Genomic DNA, 17,951 nt, shown 5'->3' with positions numbered 1-17,951 from the left:
CCTCTTTCCCCTTCCTTCCCTCCACAGAAAGTCCATTTTAGAGAAATTTTGCACAAATATGAGGTCAAGATGTACAAAGACATGAAGGCTCTTACAGTGTGTGGAGGCAAGTGGAGTACATGCTTCAGGGAGTTAAGAAATAAACGGCAAATTTTGCAAGTTGCTCCCCCCCCCGCCCCCGACACACACAAACTCACTTGCAGTTGATAGGCAAGGCACTGTTGATGGAGCTGGATCCCAGAACCAGACGGACGACGTACAGATTTTAAATCTGTAGCGGGGACTCAGGGACCTGGTTCTTGGTTGCCAGTCCTTTTCCTCCATGGTTGTTTTGGACGCAGTAGAAGTCATGTTTTCAGTAGCATCATTGGTCTTCCATGGAAAGACTGTGTTGGATTATGCTTATTATTCTGTAGGTTGGAAATTTAAGAATGATTTGTTCCATCGCAGGGGAAGGCTTCAATCATTTAATACCCACCAATGTAGAGTTAACTGGAATTTGACACCAGGGCCGTAGAATCTGGCTTAACTGCTGCCTCTCACTTTCTGTTCCTGGAATTTGTTGTCTTTGGCTTTTGCTTAGGCCCTGAGCCACTGAACTAGAACAATCGGAATCTCTTTTCTGTGTATATGATAACCTACTGTGTGCTGATGGACGTTTCTCCTCTAAGCAGTGGTGTCCAACTTGCGGCCCATGGGCCGCATGCTGCTCAGGATGTCTATGAAGGCGGCCCAACACAAAATCATGAATTTACTTAAAACATTATGAGATTTTTTTTTTTTTTGTGATTCAGTGTTGCAATGGATTGAATGTGTGGCCCAAGACAACCCTTCTTCTTGCAGTGCGGACCGGAGATGCCAAAAGTTTGGACACCTCTGCTAGGCCGGACCTTTCGAGAGCATCCTGAACTTGCTCTTGCTAGAATGGTATCACGTCTGCCCCCCAGTTACCTTGCTGCTGTTTACCCTGTTAAACCCCATGAACCCTTTCAGTGGCACGTATTGAAGTCCTACTGTGTGCCCTGAAATAGAGGCTGTCTTACAAGCGTGACTGCACAACACATCTTGGTTTACAAAAGGAGGACAGTAAGCCAGAGAGGGCACAGATCCATACTGGGCAAAAGGAGGGAAGTCAAGAAGTTGAGATCTCATTTCGGCCCCTAAGGGATTTGTCTCTCCATAGAGTTGGTCAAGACAAAAGCGTGGCTCACCTCGAGGCTTAAAGGGCTTTGGTAAAGGGTAACAAATGCTGAAGGGAAGTAGAAGCAGGCAGCTCTAGGGGTTCAGCTTAGATCAGAAAGCTCTCTGTGGGTGGGGTTTTGTGGGGAATGCCCAGTGGTCGCGCAGGCTGGGAGGGGTGTGGAGCCTACACCATAGACTGGGTGGCTTATAAATGACATAAATTGATTTCTCTCAGCTCCGGGGGCTGGGATGTCGAAGATCAAGGCAGGGTTGGTGTCTGAGGACCTGCCACCTGGCTCGTCTTCCCGTCGTGGGCTCATGTGGTGCAAAGGGAAAGGCACTTCTCTGTGGTTGCCTCCCTAAGCGCATGGATCCCATTCGCAGGGGTTCCCCCGGCAGGACCGGATCACCTCCCAAAGGCCCCACCTCCACATACCGCCCCGGGAGGGGCTAGGTTTCAGTGTATGAATTTCAGAGGGCACCAACATGCAGCCCGTAGTAGGCGGCCGTAACAAAGGATCCCGGACCAGGGGAATTAAACGACAGAAACGTACTTTCTCACCCTTCTGGAGGCTAGAAGTCCAAGGCCAAGGTGTCTGCAGGTTTGGTTTCCCCGGAGGCCTCTCTCCTTAGCTGTGGATGGCTGTCTTCCTGCTCTGTTCCCATGTGGTCGTTGCTCTGCTCACCTGCACCCCACCCCCCCTATTGTCCCTCTACTTATGTCCCGATCTGCTCTTCTTTTAAGGAAACTGGTCAGAGTGGATTGGGGCCGACCCTCACGACCTCATTTTAACTTAATCATTAAAGGTCCCATTACCAGACTCTAAGGTAGAGGGGCTTACGGCATCAGCGTGAGAGTTTGGGGGTGAGGTGGAGGGTCACACGGTTTATTCACAACAGGTCCTAAATAGTGAGGTACGGAGATTTGAACAGAGTCAGCAGTGTGATACAGCACCCTAGAAGCTGGGATTTTTTTTAAAAAAAATTTATTTATTTTAGAGTGGGGAAGGGAGAGAGAAGGAGAGGGTAGAGAAACATCGATGTGTGAGAGAAAAATTTGTTGCCCATCATAGGCCCCCAACCGGGGACCTGGCCCACAACACAGGCTTGTGCCCTGACCGGGAATCAAACCTATGACCTTTCGCTTTGCAGGATGACACCCAACCAACTGAGCCACGCCAGCCAGGGCTAGGAGCTGGGATATGAGGTCACCCACTAAGCATGGGTCACTGGGCAGGTCCCCTCACATTTTTCTACCAGAGTGTAGGTGTAAAGTGCGTTATTTCCTGGCGTGGTGGAAAGTTCTGGAGGTGGATGGTGGTGCTGGTGAAGATGGTACATTTTATTCTACGTAAGTTTTATCACAATAGAAAGAAAGTGTGTGTCGTACATTGAATTTTTCAGGGTGCAGACAGCAGGGCCAGCGGACACCTGGCATGGCCCTGTGTCTAGCCGTCTGGCCTGGCCTCTCTCCCACGCCATCCTGACTGTGACTCAGTGGATTTTCCCGTAGGCCGAGCTGTGCCTCGTGGCTTGTACTAGCTTAGCGACAGGGTGCTGGTGCCGGCACAGGGATTCCTCCCTTCCCCCCGCCCCCACACCCAGTGGGGTCCGCGGGCCTCCGCCCTGAACTCCCACATGTCTGTCGCCCGGGTTTGTGGGTCCGCACACATCTTCCGTCTCCTCAGGAACCGTTTCTGCTGGCCACTGAATTCATGTCACTGGGGGAAAAGAGGAGGGGTTTTAATTGCTAAGTACCGGTGTGCTTATCACAAAAGCTCTCCCAAGTTCTTGGAACACAGGTATTTATAAAGTCCTCTCGCACCTTTCGGGTTTAATGACGTTGGATATTCACTTGATAGAAGCAAGCTTGTTAAAATTGTTGTTTGCTAATCAGAACCACGTTCTTTAGGGAAACTTTGGGCAGGACACACGAATGCAATTTAGAAAATCACTCAGCAGCAACTGGAGAATGTTCTCAATGAGTCAGAAAATTGGATTGAACAATATGCGATGAAAGATGGCAGTCGTGTTGAAGCTTAGTAATGGGAAGTGTTTTGTATTAAAAGTGAATGAATCACACTTTTACTTGCCATTAACAGTTTACTTGAGTCATGACTATATACCCAAGGTTATTAAGGTTTGTGAGGTCCTCAAAGTGGATGTCATAGACAGTAAGCGGATCCTGTCACATACAGGAGGGTAGGGACCCTCAGATTAAGGAGGCCAGTCGAGTTCTTTCCGGCCACGGGTCCCTGTGGCATTGTAGAAAGCCCCCTGTTCCCAGACCCCCGCCTCCTGTACCATGCGCTCCTCGGGTCTGTCCAATCAGACCTCCCTCCCTGCTCCACGCCTTTCCTGACCCGTCGCCCGTCCTGTTCAGGGAGCAGCTCAAAGTCCTGAAACGGCAGACAAGGCTCTTGGCTTCCGCCCCGTTGTCTGCCTCTCCGGCATTTCCTCCCACCACCTCGGTGCAAGTTCCAACCACGCTGGCCCTCGTGGAGTCTTGTGAACGAGGCCAGCCCTCTCTCCTGTCTGTCTGTCCTTGCAGATGGTGCTCCTTCTGTCCAAGCGCCAGGGCAAAGAAGAAAAAGGAAGGACACCAGCACCGCCTTTCTCCCTGTCCCTCTGGTCCCTCTAGGGGGCGTTGGGCGCTTCCTGTCTTCCTACATCCCTTGAGGGATTGCACTTGACCCTTACGCCTGCCCACGCCCCACTGAGCTGTGGGTGCCTGACAGCGCCTTCGCACGGTGTGTTTCTGATCCAGAACCACTGCACCTGTTCTACCTTCTTCCATGATGTTTCCCCAGATACTCTCCTGGCCCACCTGTCACCTCCAGCTCCAGCCCTCACCTTGCTTTGTCTTCGGAACCCGCATCACGACTCTGTAGTGCCTTTTCTACTCTCATATACTGCCTTCCTCTGTGTGACTCAGAGTATCGTGCGTCTTCTTGACCAGTGGATGTATCCTTAGCACTTAGAACAGTGCCAGGCATCTCAACAAATGTTTGCTGATTAAATGAAGGCTGTGACTCTGTTTTATTTTACTTTTTGTTTTAGTTTAGTTTGTTTCTCTGTGTTTTATTTGATTTAGATTTTATGTATCTATTTTTAGAGAACGGGGAAGAGAGGAGTGAGAAACAGCAATGTAAGAGGGAAACATCGATCTGTTGCCTCTCATGCATCCCCAACCAGGGACCTGGCCTGCAACTCAGGCATGTGCCCTGACTGGGAATCGAACCAGCTACCTTTTGGCTTGTGGGACAACATCCAACCCACTGAGCCACATCAGTCAGGGAAGAATTTTTTACTCTTTTTTAAATAAAAAGCATAATTTAGGAAGAATTTAAAGTCACTTCCAATATCACTGTAACTATGTTACCTAATCAATGATGGAATGTTAGGAAGAGAACGTTTTAAAACTTCTGAGTTGACCCATCTCAGACATAGCAACTTATCAGGTTTGGTGAACATCTGCCCTCAGGGGTTAGTGGCAGGTAATTCTGAATTAAGGTGAAAGAATTCCATTAAAAGCTTCAGTAGTGAGCCTGACAAGAGCCAAACAGAGACATGTCAACAGGAAAAAAGTAATCCTTCTGGACTTAATCAATGAGTGATACTGTATGCACCTGTACCTGAGGTCTTGCTTCTGGTCGCAGACCCAGTCTCAGAAGTGTCCCCTTAGGACTTTTCAGTCCGGACTCCGTAGCAGAGGGCACTTACGGGATACAGGAAGATGGAGAATGGCGCTAGCGTTCACGGAGCGGATTGTTGTTTTTATTTCTCAGAGCGTGTCAGTGAGTTGGCATTAGCCGTGTTTTGAAATGAACAAACCGAGATTCCGAGAGGTTGAGTAGCTCGCCCGACGCTGTTGGGTTAGTAGGCGGCGGGGCTGGGCAGGATTTGAACTCCAGTCTGGGTGCCTCTGCAGCTCTTCATCTGACCCACCTCCGCGAGTGGAGTCGGGGCCCTGTTCCCGAGATTTGCAAGTGTGTGACTCGTGCAACCAGAGGGTGTGTGCGCAGGGCCCTGCCTGCGGCCACTGGGGCCCGGGACCAGCCACTCTCTTACCCGAAGGGGTTGCAGACCATCGGAGGTTGAAGCTGGGGCTGAGTTCCTAGGTGTTTGCATTGAAATGGTAGAGTACTTTGGGGGGGTTACTGTAAAAAAAAAAACCCCAACAAAACACAGAAAACATCAAGGTTGAACGCGGAGGTGGGTCTTCACTGGGAGAATTGGTGTGTCCTTTGAGCCACCGGGTGATTCCACTGTGATAGGGGCCATTTGGGTTCTGTTCTTTTGTTTTCCCATTCAGCAGGTTTTTAGTCCTCACAAAAGATGTGCTTCCCAGATGGGACTGGGAATAGTGTAGGGTCTGATTGAAGCTGCACTAACATTTATTTTCTATCTAATATTATTTAGGAGAAGTGTCTAAAAAGTGCACCCTGTCAAAGGTTCCTGAGAATCTAAGACTTTTTTTTTCTTTAGCTATATGTACACTGTAAATCATAAATAATCACTTAGGAAACTAAGAAAAATGCACACATTTTTATATCTTAGCTTCCTCTTTTTCTCCTATTCCTACACCGTCATAAAGTCATTAGTATGTCAGTTCAGTCAGGTTGTGGTATCTTGGAATCGCTCAGTTGTTTTCCTCCACAAAATATGTAAATTGTTAAGCTGAGTTCTGGTGCAGAAAAAACAACAGCAGTAGCTACCTCCTGCCAGGACAGCTTTGTAGAATTTCTTTGTGGAACTAGACTCAACTTTGCCGCTGGTGAATTTGAGGACCCAGTTGGTTTCACTGATTTATATTTATATGTAATTTGCATTAGTATTAGTATTTACACTACAGACCTTTGACTACTGTGTTGTCTTTGTCTCCTTATGTTTTCAAAATGTACATTATTCAGAGCATCCCATTAATGTGTTTTTGCATACTGTACCTCTTCCATTTATAGGTGTATTTGTCAAACCTTGCACGAGAAGATCACAATTTTGGTGACTCATCAGTTGCAGTACCTAAAAGCTGCAAGTCAGATTCTGATATTGAAAGATGTAAGTAATTTCTAGAAGTCTGTGGAGCCGCCTAGCTCTCAGGCGTGTTGACGGCAAGGCCTCCCAGCAGGTCACTCTCCTTGTGTCCTTCCGCCTCAGTTTTTATCTCTCTCTCTTTTTTTCCCCTCTGAGCTGCTGCCCGTGCCTTTGAGGGTGAATCCAAAGACACGTAGAAATGTCACCATTGCATCCTAAGCCATATACCCTAAAGTACAATATATAAAACTGCTATCTCGGTTATTAAATTGTAACTGTTGTAGTGAAATTGTTAAGAATATTAATGCTTTCTCATTTAGAAATGTTTGTTTTCCTCCTGCATGATTGAAGCCAAAGTATGCTATTTGGAAATTAGAGCTACGAAGACATGTTTGTATCCATTTCATTGTTATATGCAGTTTCCCCAAAGAATGTCTTCCGCTGGTAACGGGGCGTGGTGGCCTCACTGAGCACCCCCTGGTTAGAGACACCCATGCGCCCCGTGTAGTTGGTTGCTAGACTCACCGCACTGGTACGTGTGAGACCCTGCGCAGCTGTAAGACAAGCAAGTGCCTGCCATCAGGGCTTCCGTCCTTGGGATAGATGGGATGAAAGCGACGGAGGGTACGGGCTGAGATCTTGACGGCCTCCCCACGTGGGGGTGGGGCCTGAGTCCCCTGGGGGAGGGGCTGCAGGGGCAGGGTCCTGCGGAATGAACGGCCCTGGAAGGAATGGCGGGACAGCCAGCGTGGCCCAGGCAGAGGGAGCAGAGAGATGGGCTGAGGGCGGCGGGCAGCAGGCCCGGAAGTGTGTAGGAAGCCACTTGACAGTCCAGAGCTGAGGAGCGTGTGGTCTGATGCCTGACCTTAGAAGACCCCTTTGATGTTCACTGGAGAGGCACCAGCAGAAACCATTGGAAGTCTTAGTCAAGTTCAGAAGGCGGAGGGATAGGCTTAGGCTAGTTAACGAAGCACCCAAACTGGGTGGCTTAACACAGAAATTTGATGTCAGCATTCTGGCGGAGGCTACAGTTCAAAGTCAAGGTGCTGACAGAGCCATGCTGTCCTTGAAGGCTCTGGGAAATGTCCTTCCCTGCCTCTTTCCGCTTCCGGTGTTCTGGTGGCTTGCCGATGCAGCACTTCGGTCTCTGCCTCTGTTGTCATGTGGTGGTGTCCCACTAGCTGAGTCTCCTTTCTCTTCTCTTTATAAGGACATCAGTCATACTGGATTTAGGGCCCACCCTACTCGATTACATCTACAAAGACCCTATTTCCAAATGAGGTTACATTCACAGGGATCATGTCTGGGACTTGAACGTGTCTTGGGGCCAAGATTCAACCCACAACAGCTGGTGTGGTTGGTGGGGGACAGGTTAGGTTAGTGAGAATTGTTAAGGCTTAGTGGTCGACGCATCCCTGCCTGGCGTGTTGGCCTTGTGCCTCAGCACCCCTCCATCCTTACCCCTTGTCTGTCCCAACAGGCTCTTGGAATTTCTGCCTTAAGCATATAAAAGGGCAGTTCCATCTATTGACTCTTCATCACTCTTCCAGGGACAAGGAGCTCGGATTCCTCACACGTGAGAATAATGAAGTTCTTGTGCAGAGGCGTGAAACTAGTATGGCAATACTGTGAGCACAGAGTCAGGGCAGTAGAATAATAACCTTCTGAGCTACTTCTAGATGTTTTGGGGATCCCCTTATTGCTTCTTCTGAGGACATCACCCCCAACATTAATACTATCAAGACATCTGTGCCCTGGGGAGTCCCCTGGATGAGTTGGGTTCATCCTTACTCTTCACTTGGTCCCTCTCTCACACTAGAGAGGGGTCGGCTGCCCCCTTGTCCCCTCTTGGAATTGCCAGGGCTTGGCTGCTGAGGGAATTGCCATCTCTGTACCACTAGCTCTTTCTTCGTGCATCTCACAGATAACTAAGTAGAAAGCAGTAATTTCATTAAATGAGATATATGACTTTTTGTCTCCTGAGTGGAACAAGACACCGTATATCACAAGTAATTGTCTCATTCTGCAGTATCAAGTGGTTCCCAGAAGCTTCGTTGGCTTTCTGTCCGTGGGCCTCCTGGGGGGGACAGGAGGAGTGAGGTGCCGGGGGGGCTGGGCCGTTTTTCTCCCGACCTGCCTTACCCAGGGCTGCCCTTCTTTGATTTGTTTTGCAGCCTGGGATTTTGCCTAATAGTTTGTTTACCCCTGAATAAAATCATCCGAGTCTTGCTCCGCAGGGTGAGAAAATAGTGAAAATGTCTGCACATTATTTTATACAACTTTTTTAAACAAGATTTTATTTATTTATTTTTAGAGAGAAGGGAAGGGAGGGAGAAAGAGGGAGAGAAACATCCATGTGTGGTTGCCTCTTGTGCGCCCCCTACTGGGGACCTGGCCTGCAACCCAGGCATATGCCCTGACTGGGAATTGAACCGGTGATCCTTTGGTCCACAGGCTGGCAGTCAATGCACTAAGCCACAGCAGGCAGGGCAGTTTTTAATACAACTTTTTAAGGACAGGAAACTGTAATGAGGGATGTCACGTATCCAAAAACGGTTACTTGAGGGGCTGTAACTTATGCGGTTGCCTGGTTTGGGAAAGCCTGGGCGGCTGCTTGTGATTGTTCCTCAGTTTCGTTTTCTCAGGTCTGAGTACGCTGACCCCGGGTGAGGGCTGGTTTCCTTGCGCGGGCTGCTGAAGCGTTAGAGCCACCCCAGTCTAACGGCTGCCTCGTTTCATTACTGTACCACGTGGAAGGTTGAACTCATAGTTGGGAACTTCTCGAGTTTTGGGGGCAGTCTCAGAGGAAAGACCATGAAGATGCCACTTACAGGTTCCATGTCCAGGGCTGGTTCCCGCAGGTCTAGTCCCAGTGGGGCACACGATGCTCTGACAATGGCCGGCCAAGGCTGGATGAGTGACTCTTCCCTGTGCAGGAGTGTGTGTGCCCAACTGTGTCAATTTCCACTCCCCCACCCCGAGTATCTTCCCCAATTGACCCTGTTCTTTTAAGTTTAAATTCTGCTTATTACATGAGTCTTATCTCAATGTCCATTTTGTCTACAAAGACTTCTGATACGCCTACCGACAACTATACTTTTGGCTTCCTTAAAGGACCGTGGTCATTAACATCATGACCCCCATTTGCGACACATGATCACCTGTTTCTTCATGTTGCCCAGCATGTGACACGGGGTTTAGCAGAAAGCAGAATGTTCAGCCTGTGTCGAATTGAATTGAACTAGATTTGTCAGCCAGAATTCCAGGGCTAAGGATAATTTTCTTAGGAACATCATACTTTAAGACCAGCTAACTTTTCTTGATGAGTATTATCAAATGAGAATGTATTCCTCTCCCATTCTTTATTTTTATTTTAGGGTAAAATGGTGCAAAAGGGGACTTACACCGAGTTCCTGAAATCCAGGGTAGATTTCGGTGCCCTTTTAAAGAAGGAAAATGAGGAGGCCGAACAAGCCTCCATCCTGGGAAGCCCCGGAGTGCGGCATCGGACCTTCTCAGAGTCCTCGGTTTGGTCCCAACAGTCTTCTAGACACTCGCTGAAAGACGGTGGCCCCGAGAGCCAAGCTGTGAGTTGCCCATCTTGTGACACGCCCTGGTTCTGCCTACCCTTGGTGGCCTCGTGGGTCTCCATTCTGCTGCGTTCTTTGCATCTCCATTTGTCCCAAAGTAGATCTTAGGCTCCCAGGGCTTCGTCCATGGGCTTTGTAGAATTCAGACAGAATGAAGGGGGCCAGCCTGATTAGGGCCCTCCTTTGGGTGTGGGATGGAGGATCTTGGGGACACGGTAGTGAGTACACCACTGGAAATTCCTCGGTGTGTGTGGCTTACACTGATTGGTGCTATTAGAACCCTGTAATTTATCACAGGTAAATCCAGCTTCCTCTGGTGGCCCCAGGCTTCCCTTTTGCACCCAGAGGCTTAATTGGAAGACCCCCTCCGACTGCATCCTGCTGCATTAAATCAGTGGCTTTTCTTCTATGTCAGGATGTTCTGGCACCGTAGGTGACGGGGGAGATTATTTTTCCCCGTGGTGAGATGGTTTGTGGTCGGCCAGAAGTAGCATGTGCAAAGGTCCGGGCACACGATAGACACTTCAGAGTGAGTTCCATCTTCCTTTCTTACCCTTCAAGACCGGGAGCCACAACGTACCCGTCTTTGAGTCCCTTGTGGGCAGCACAACCTGGGACATCTTTGGCTCCTGTGAACCTATAGTGAGTGCAGAAACGCACAAGATTTCCCTTAAATATACCTCCTGGTATTCCTTCATATCCAAACCCTGCTACCCAAATCCAGGAGCCTGGATGGTTCACGTATTCAGATGAGCCTCTTACATGTGAAACACAGGAATCACTCCGTAAAATTCAGGAACCAAGCTGATTCGGATCACGTGCTTTCCCTCGGTATTCAGACTCTCATTACTCCATGTCGCTGTTGCAGCTCGGTTTCCTGTATTTGGCTGATAGTTCGAGCTCCTACTGTGTTTCATGTTTCCATTACTGAGCGACACAAACAGTCTAGAGAGCCACATTGGCTCCCTATCATTTTGTGTACTATTTTGGAACACGCTTCTACTTTTGTACGTGAATTGGTTGTGTTGGGCCTGTGCCGGAAATCATGATGTTCAACTTTAAGCCAAGCCACACAACAGTATCCTCGTGCAACTGATGTTTTCTTGCTTCTAAATATCCCTGGAGGCGGGATGGCTGGGTCCCAGGGTAAATGCGTAGGTGGTATGGCTGGATATTTCCACACCCTTCTCCCTAGGAGAGGTACCATTCTGCACCTCTGCCGGTGTGTGAGATGAGCGTGTTTTACCACGGCCATGCCAATAAAGTGCCTTGTTGAATTTTGGACAGTTTAGGGTTATTTAAAGTTTTGTCTCTTGCTGCCTTTTTTCCTTCCCAGGTTGAGAGTATACAGGTTACACTCCCTGAAGAGAGCCGTTCTGAAGGAAAAATTGGTCTCAAGGCCTATAGGAACTACTTCACAGCCGGAGCTAACTGGTTTATCATCATTGTCCTGGTTCTAGTAAACATCATGGCTCAGGTAAATCGGGACATTTGTTTTTTTTTGGGTTTTTTTTTTTTGTGCCTCTAGCTTGATAGTTACAGTAATATTTATATTTATACTGTATTTATTTATACTCTGTTACTGTATTTTGCTCTCCATTTGAGTTTGTACTGAAACGTGCTATTTGTGGGGATTGAAATAAGTGATGCTTAATTGGTGTTGCATGTACATTAACTTCTCAGGGGGGGAAAATGAAGGATGTCTTTTGAAGATTTAAATATGTAATATGCACTTACTTGACCTGTTGCTATCTGGGATGCTGGTTTGGCAGAACCCAGACCTGAGCTAGAAGGACCGTCTCCATTTTCTGGAGCTTTTGGATGACCCATTTTAGTGCGGGAGAGCTTTTCAGTTGGCGGGTAACATTCTTGTTTGACTCACGTGTGTGTTTTTCCCCTACTCTAGGTGTTCTGTGTTCTTCAGGACTGGTGGCTTTCCTACTGGTGAGTTATTTCTGGTCTGGCCGCTAGGGGCTGTAAAAGTCACACGGAGCTTCAGCTCTCCGCAAAGCTGCGCGCCCCGTGGAGTTTGCTCAGCCTTCTCTTCACATCCTCACTCAGTTTCCCTGAAGAAAAATGAAAGCTCTTGCTGGTGGAGTGTCTCTACTCATGTTGATGCTCAGCAGTGTCTTCCCAGACAATTTTGAGAACTCAAGGGCATGGTTCAAATGGAATTTTTTTCATTTTAAAGATTTTATGTATTTATTTTTATAGACAGGGGATGGGGGGGGGGGGAAGGAGAGACACATGGATGTGCCAGAGAAGCATTAATCAGTTGCCTCTTGCACACCCCCAACCATGGATCTGGCCTGCAACCCAGGCGTGGGCCCTGATCAGGAAGTGAACCGGCGACACTTCAGTTTGCTGTATGATGTTCAACCCACTGAGCTGCACCGGTCAGGGCTCAAACTGAATTTTTATAAGGTGGACGTACCCAGGACCCTGTGAACTGGGAGTCATCTTCCAGCATTAAACAAACATGACTCCCAAGTCAAGGATAAGTGGGGTTTTGGGGGTTTATTTTTTGGTATTTATCTAAATTTCATCTTGAGCTTACTATTTTTTTTTCCTTCCCTGTTTCATAGGGCAAATAAACAGAGAGTCCTGAACGTCACTGTAAATGGAAAAGGAAATGAAACTGAAAGGCTCGATCTTAACTGGTACTTGGGAATTTATTCAGGTAAAGTGTAATCATTGGGTCTATTATACGAGACTCTGAGGTGCTTACAATGAGCCTGTGTGAGTAACTAGGCTTCCAGGAGTAATTCAGTAATGTCTTAACAGATTAAGAGTCTGAGTCGCATTTACTCTGTGAATTAATTAGAATAATTATTTTTAAAATCGACTAGAAGAACGAGATTCAATGAAGACTCTTAATTTGCTCTGTACTGGATTTTGGAAGTTAAACCAGGATTGAGCATTCAGAAAATCAGCCACTGGAAATATGTGGCTATTGTCTATTCTAATAGGTTACTTTCGCTAAATCTTATATTGTTATATGGATGGGCAAGGGGATTAGAAACGGATCCCCACCCTCTGGTTCGGATTGTTCCAATTCTGTCTGAATAAACCCTAGCTTTTGTTGAACTTGGATGAAATCCTCTGGCTCCAAGGCCCCCCAAAGAAAAGCATTATTCCCTCACAGGTATGCAAAGCTCCCCTCCCCCTCCTGCTCATCTCTTGGGCTTCACTAATTACTTAAGAGGGAAGCTAAGCAGGGAGAAATCCAGTGTCTGGGAATTAGGCCGCCTCCTCTTTCTTACCTTGAGATCACAATGTTATCGCCTTCCCAACTGTGCGAGTAATTTGACATCTGGCTTGCCAGACTAATATTAACACAGCGCTCTGTTTTCACAAGGGCGCTTCGAATGTATGTAACAGGACATACTCTTTCAAAGGAAATCCTCATCTGAAATTTTAAATATCCCTACAAGAGACACTCATACAGGCTTTCCTGGAAGATAGAGTGAGTTGTGTTTGTCAAAACCCACTCATTGAAACTTGGCATTTATTTTGTTGATCCCTTGCTAAGAAATCTAAATCCATTAGCTGTTTACCTTCTGAATTGGAGGACAATGGGAGATCTAAAGGAAGAAGGAGAAGGGCTCTGTCGTACTCACATGGGACGGCGGGCTCAGGAAAATGCCTGTTGATGGAATTTAGGAATTGGACCAGGTTTCAAAGTTTAAGAAGGAGTGATGTGTCACCTCATGGGGGGGAAACGTACTTAATGGATTATTTATTATGGAAGTTATCCCCACTTTATGTGGCATTATGAGTTTCAGAGATGTTAGGAGAGCTACTTTAATTTTTATGTGCACTGTAGGTATTCATTTATATCATTAGTAAAATATATAATCTTAAATGATTATGTTCATTTAAAATGCTTGGTTTGTGTTAAAACAGTGAGAGATTCGTTTCCCATTTAGATTCATTATGTTAAAATTAATTTGTATTTTCTTGCAATTCAATTAAGAGATTTTCTACTTGCAACTTAATATGGTATTTTCATATTCTTTAAAGCGACTTGGGCAATTTTTACAAGGAAATGGTCAATTATTCCTCTTCTTCCCTGTTAATACCACATGCTGGTATCAAAACATACCACAATTTTAGGACGTGGCACATGTTGTAAGTAGTAAGATTTGGAATACAGAGGAGGAAAGATCACCTACTTTTTAGAATTGTCTTTTTTTCTGAACCTGTCATTGAATTAGGAAACACTACAAAGAAATTGTAGTTTACACCTGATTTTTTTTTTCCCCATGTAATTTCTTTTTTTGGGGGAAAAAGTTTTTTTATATTCTTCTTTAGAAGTGTATCTTCTAAATGCATTAAATTCTTAGTACACTCCGGATGCCTTGTGCAGTAAGATGCGTTACATCCTTCTCGACTGCCCGACACACTTTAGAGTTGTTGGAGAAAATGCGAGCTGCTGGGCTGAGGGCCGTTTCTTTGTTTCAGGTTTAACTGGAGCAACTGTCATTTTTGGCATCGTGAGATCTCTGTGGGTATTCTACGTCCTTGTTAACGCCTCACAAACTTTGCACAACAAAATGTTTGAGTCCATTTTGAAAGCTCCAGTATTGTTCTTCGATAGAAATCCAATAGGTAAGTCCAATACCGAGTATCTCGGTAAATAACGGTTTGTTCACACATTTAGTGTCTGATTGCCTTGAAAACGGAGGCGATGCTTAGAATCCAATTGCTAGGCATGTTGATCCATTTTCTATGAAAAACCTCGCCAACAGAAGCTTCCCTGGCAGAGGAAATCCACACAGAGAGCCATACAAGCTTTCACTCCCATTTGTGTGTGTGGAAAAATAAATGAATGTTCACTTTGCAGAATGATGTAGGAATCCATTGTGGCATACGAAGCACCGTGCGTTCCATGCAGACATGTTTAAATGTAGTTGACTAGCTGCTTGGACATGAGCTGTATTACACAGTTTTAAATGGGGCCACCCTTCAGGAAGGATCTTCTTACAAGGAATCTCTCCACATGAGACCAGCTGCGTTCCTCCTTCTCTCATTGCCCATCCATTTCCAGACCAGAGCTGTTGGCATATGCTCTATGAGGTTTACCTAGAATGGTCATGAAAAATCATTAAAATGCATGAGGAGTGAAATGCAAACATCCTCTTCAATAAAAGTTGTTAACTCTATAGTTTTGCAGTAGACTTTTGGTTGCTTATCAGCGGCTTGTCATACCTGCCAGGTGGGTTTTCAGTAGTAAGTTTGTTGATACGAGCGTACTTGGTGGTTTCCACGTGGTTGATGCCTCCGCCCGAAAGCCTTTGGCTTGTCTTATTTCTGAAAGTAGCCTCCTGACCTGGGCTCCTGGAAAGAATTAGGCCACTGGCTTACATCCCTATTCTGTTGGGTTGGCTAGACTTGTGACAAGGCCCAGGGTGGCTCTGTTTTTGCAGCTAATAATTGACAGAACCCTTGGAGGGAGGGAGGTGGGTTGAAGGGAGCACAGCAGTAGCCTCGGTCTGGCCATTAACTTACCATGTGACCCAGAGCCTCTAGGTACTGCTGGGGAGGCAAATCATCAAGTAGGATGTTGCCATGGTTCAAAGTATGGACTCCAGAGCCAGCTGCCTGGCTTTTGTCCTGGTGCTAGTTACTGCGTAATAGCTGGTTATAGTTCTATTAGTACATATGTGCTAGTTACCTAGTTTCTCTGTGTCTGGGTTTCCTCATCTGTGACACGAGAATGCAGTGCGCACCTACCCCTTTGAGATATTGTGGGAATTCAGCAGGCTGATGCATTCACGGCGCTTAACGCAGTGCTCACTTAGGACACGGACTGATGCATTTTCGTGGCGACGCATGTCAGAGCTTCTCACAAGTCAGATGCAAACAATTGCCGCTACCCTTCCTGCCTCACAAGACCTTTAGGAGGATAAAACCAACTCTTTTGGGAAGCCTCTTGTGTCGATTGAGTCAACAAATGTTGTTTCATCCAGACGCTACACGAAGCACAAGGAACTGTAAATGGCAGGGGCCCACACAAATCTACAGTCTTACTGTAGCTGTAGCGAGAAAGCGACCGGAACACTCATGTACCGTTATGGCTGTAAACTTGCTGCACTTTGCCAGCTAATGTGAAAACTACAGTCACAAAGTTTGGAGCGTTCGGTGGGACTGAATGTCCGTTATCGCAGCCTCTGACTGCTCATGACTGCAGTTAGCTGGGCTCTTCATGTTCAAGACTGTGGGCTTCCTCCTGTGCTGAGTTATTTATTATTCAACGATTTGGGACCGAGTCTAAATCTGCGCCAAGGTTTCTAATCTTAGAGCAGCACGGGAGCGCTTGTCTTGCCTCCCCCTCCTATATCCATTGTCAGGACTTGATTCCTTCCAGTAAATAGAAGCCCAAGTAAGTACTCCAGAGATAGGCCTACTGTGCTCAAAATGGTTGGGGGCTATGAATTCTTTACGCTTTTAGTCGTAGATTAAAAGGTGCTTTTGATTCAAGAACTGTTTTTGTATGGTTGATTTTAAATTTCCACTTGGATAACATTTTTGTACTTCCTCCAATGGAAAGAACAAGCCAGAGCTATGAATTATGCCTCATAGTTGACATCGTTGATTCTATGACTTTAAAGGTTATGTAGTATTTTTAGAAAATCTCTTCTAGAGTGCAGAGGTGGACATGCTCGGTTTTTAAGTTCCGTAAATGTATATGAGTGAGTGACAGCACAGGTCCTCTGAGCAGCATGGAGGTCAGGAAGCCCATCTTTCTCTTAACACTTTGTGACCCAGAGCATGCTCTCTGGGAGACTCAGGAGTCAGCACGTTTCCTTTGAGGTCAGGATCCTGATGATCTCCCAGTTTTTAGAAAACCAAGGGGACAGATAGGCCTTTTGTCAATGTGTACAGATGCTTATCGATTTAAGAGATTACGTCCGATAAACCCATATAAGTTGAAACTGTTGAAAGTCAAGAATGCATTTACTATAACTCACCTAGCAAACATCAGAGCTTAGCCTGCGCGACCTTAAACGTGCTCAGCACACTTCCGTCAGCCTACGGTTGGGCAGCAGCAGCATCTCACGACTCAATAATGCAAGAGTATTGTGCTGTCCGTCGTCAGCCTGGGAAAAGATCAAAATTCAGTATTCTACCGAATACGTACAGCTTTGGCCCCATTCTAAAGGACGAAAAATAGTAAGTCGAAAAACCGGAAGTCCAACCATTGTGGCCCCTGTAGTTTCCAGCAAGCTGGACTTGGGCAGTGGGCGGCACAGACGCCAGAAACACCAGGCAGAGGCTCTGGGCCCACCCGAACCGTGGCCCAGCTTGGGTCTGTGGGGGACTTGCTGGAGTTCCTGTCCGCACCCACCTCCAGTTCCCGCTCCTCCGGAATCTCCTCCTTGACCCTGACCTGGGCCACAGCAATGTCTTCCACACTCGTTCGCAGGTGCTCCCACCCCAGGTGAATTGTCTCCCTCCCCATATTTCCTCCCAGATCTTCGCCCACTTTGTTATTCGGTGGGGGAGGCTTTGCACTGAGGCCGAGAATCAGGCCTTCAGGGCAGGGTCCAGAAACCACGGCTGCTCTGCTGGCGTCCCACGTTCACCGGGATTTCAGGAGCAGCGCAAAGGCCACCTGAGAGGTGTGTGTTTCCTCTCGATGGCGAAGTTTCTCTGCAGTGTAGCCATTCCAGAGAGCTGATTGGTGAGAAGGTCTCGCTGCTCCAAGCTGCGTGACTATGTTAGTCTCCGTTTTGAACCCGTGCAATGCTTGCATGAAGTTTACTTGGTTTAGTTGTCTCTATAATGCAAAAGCTTATGGTCTACTGATCTGTCATAGCCTAATAAACTAACTATTTGGGTAAAATGAATCAACTAGTGTGTGGCCTTAGAGAGTGGCAAAAGCTGGTTTTCTTTTTCCTTTTTCTGTTTTTTTTTTTAACCTTCCTTCCTCTCACCCATTTTTTTTTTTTTAAATTTTTACATGCTGAGATGTGTTTTGATAATGGTGTCATGTGTGTATTAAAGAGCCACACGGTTTTCGGCCGCCCCACGCCGCCTCCTCATCCTGATGGCAGCTTGAGTCGGACATCATCTCTGGCCCCGTGCCCTCTGCTGTGTCTGCCTGTTCCTAGTCAGCCACTGTCACCCGTCCTTGTGGCC

At 46.9% G+C, this 17,951-nt stretch overlaps 1 protein-coding gene across 2 annotated transcripts in view; it reads left to right on the top strand.

The window, feature by feature from the left end:
* Positions 1–17,951, top strand: part of ABCC4 (ATP binding cassette subfamily C member 4 (PEL blood group)) — a 221,064-nt gene that overhangs the window by 80,612 nt on the left and 122,501 nt on the right. For both annotated transcript variants that reach the window (XM_054586476.1, XM_054586475.1), the window contains exons 14-19: positions 6,144–6,240; positions 9,594–9,803; positions 11,143–11,283; positions 11,713–11,750; positions 12,392–12,486; positions 14,271–14,417. In XM_054586476.1, coding sequence (XP_054442451.1) covers positions 6,144–6,240; positions 9,594–9,803; positions 11,143–11,283; positions 11,713–11,750; positions 12,392–12,486; positions 14,271–14,417 — 728 coding nt within the window. The remainder of the gene's footprint in view (positions 1–6,143; positions 6,241–9,593; positions 9,804–11,142; positions 11,284–11,712; positions 11,751–12,391; positions 12,487–14,270; positions 14,418–17,951) is intronic.

This window comes from Pteronotus mesoamericanus, unplaced genomic scaffold (genome assembly GCF_021234165.1).
Source record: "Pteronotus mesoamericanus isolate MK-2021 breed Mesoamerican mustached bat unplaced genomic scaffold, CSHL_Meso_final contig_94, whole genome shotgun sequence".
NCBI classification, from domain to species: Eukaryota; Metazoa; Chordata; class Mammalia; order Chiroptera; family Mormoopidae; genus Pteronotus; species Pteronotus mesoamericanus.
Note: the sequence above shows the minus strand (reverse complement) of the source record. Positions and strands in the feature narration are given on the sequence as shown.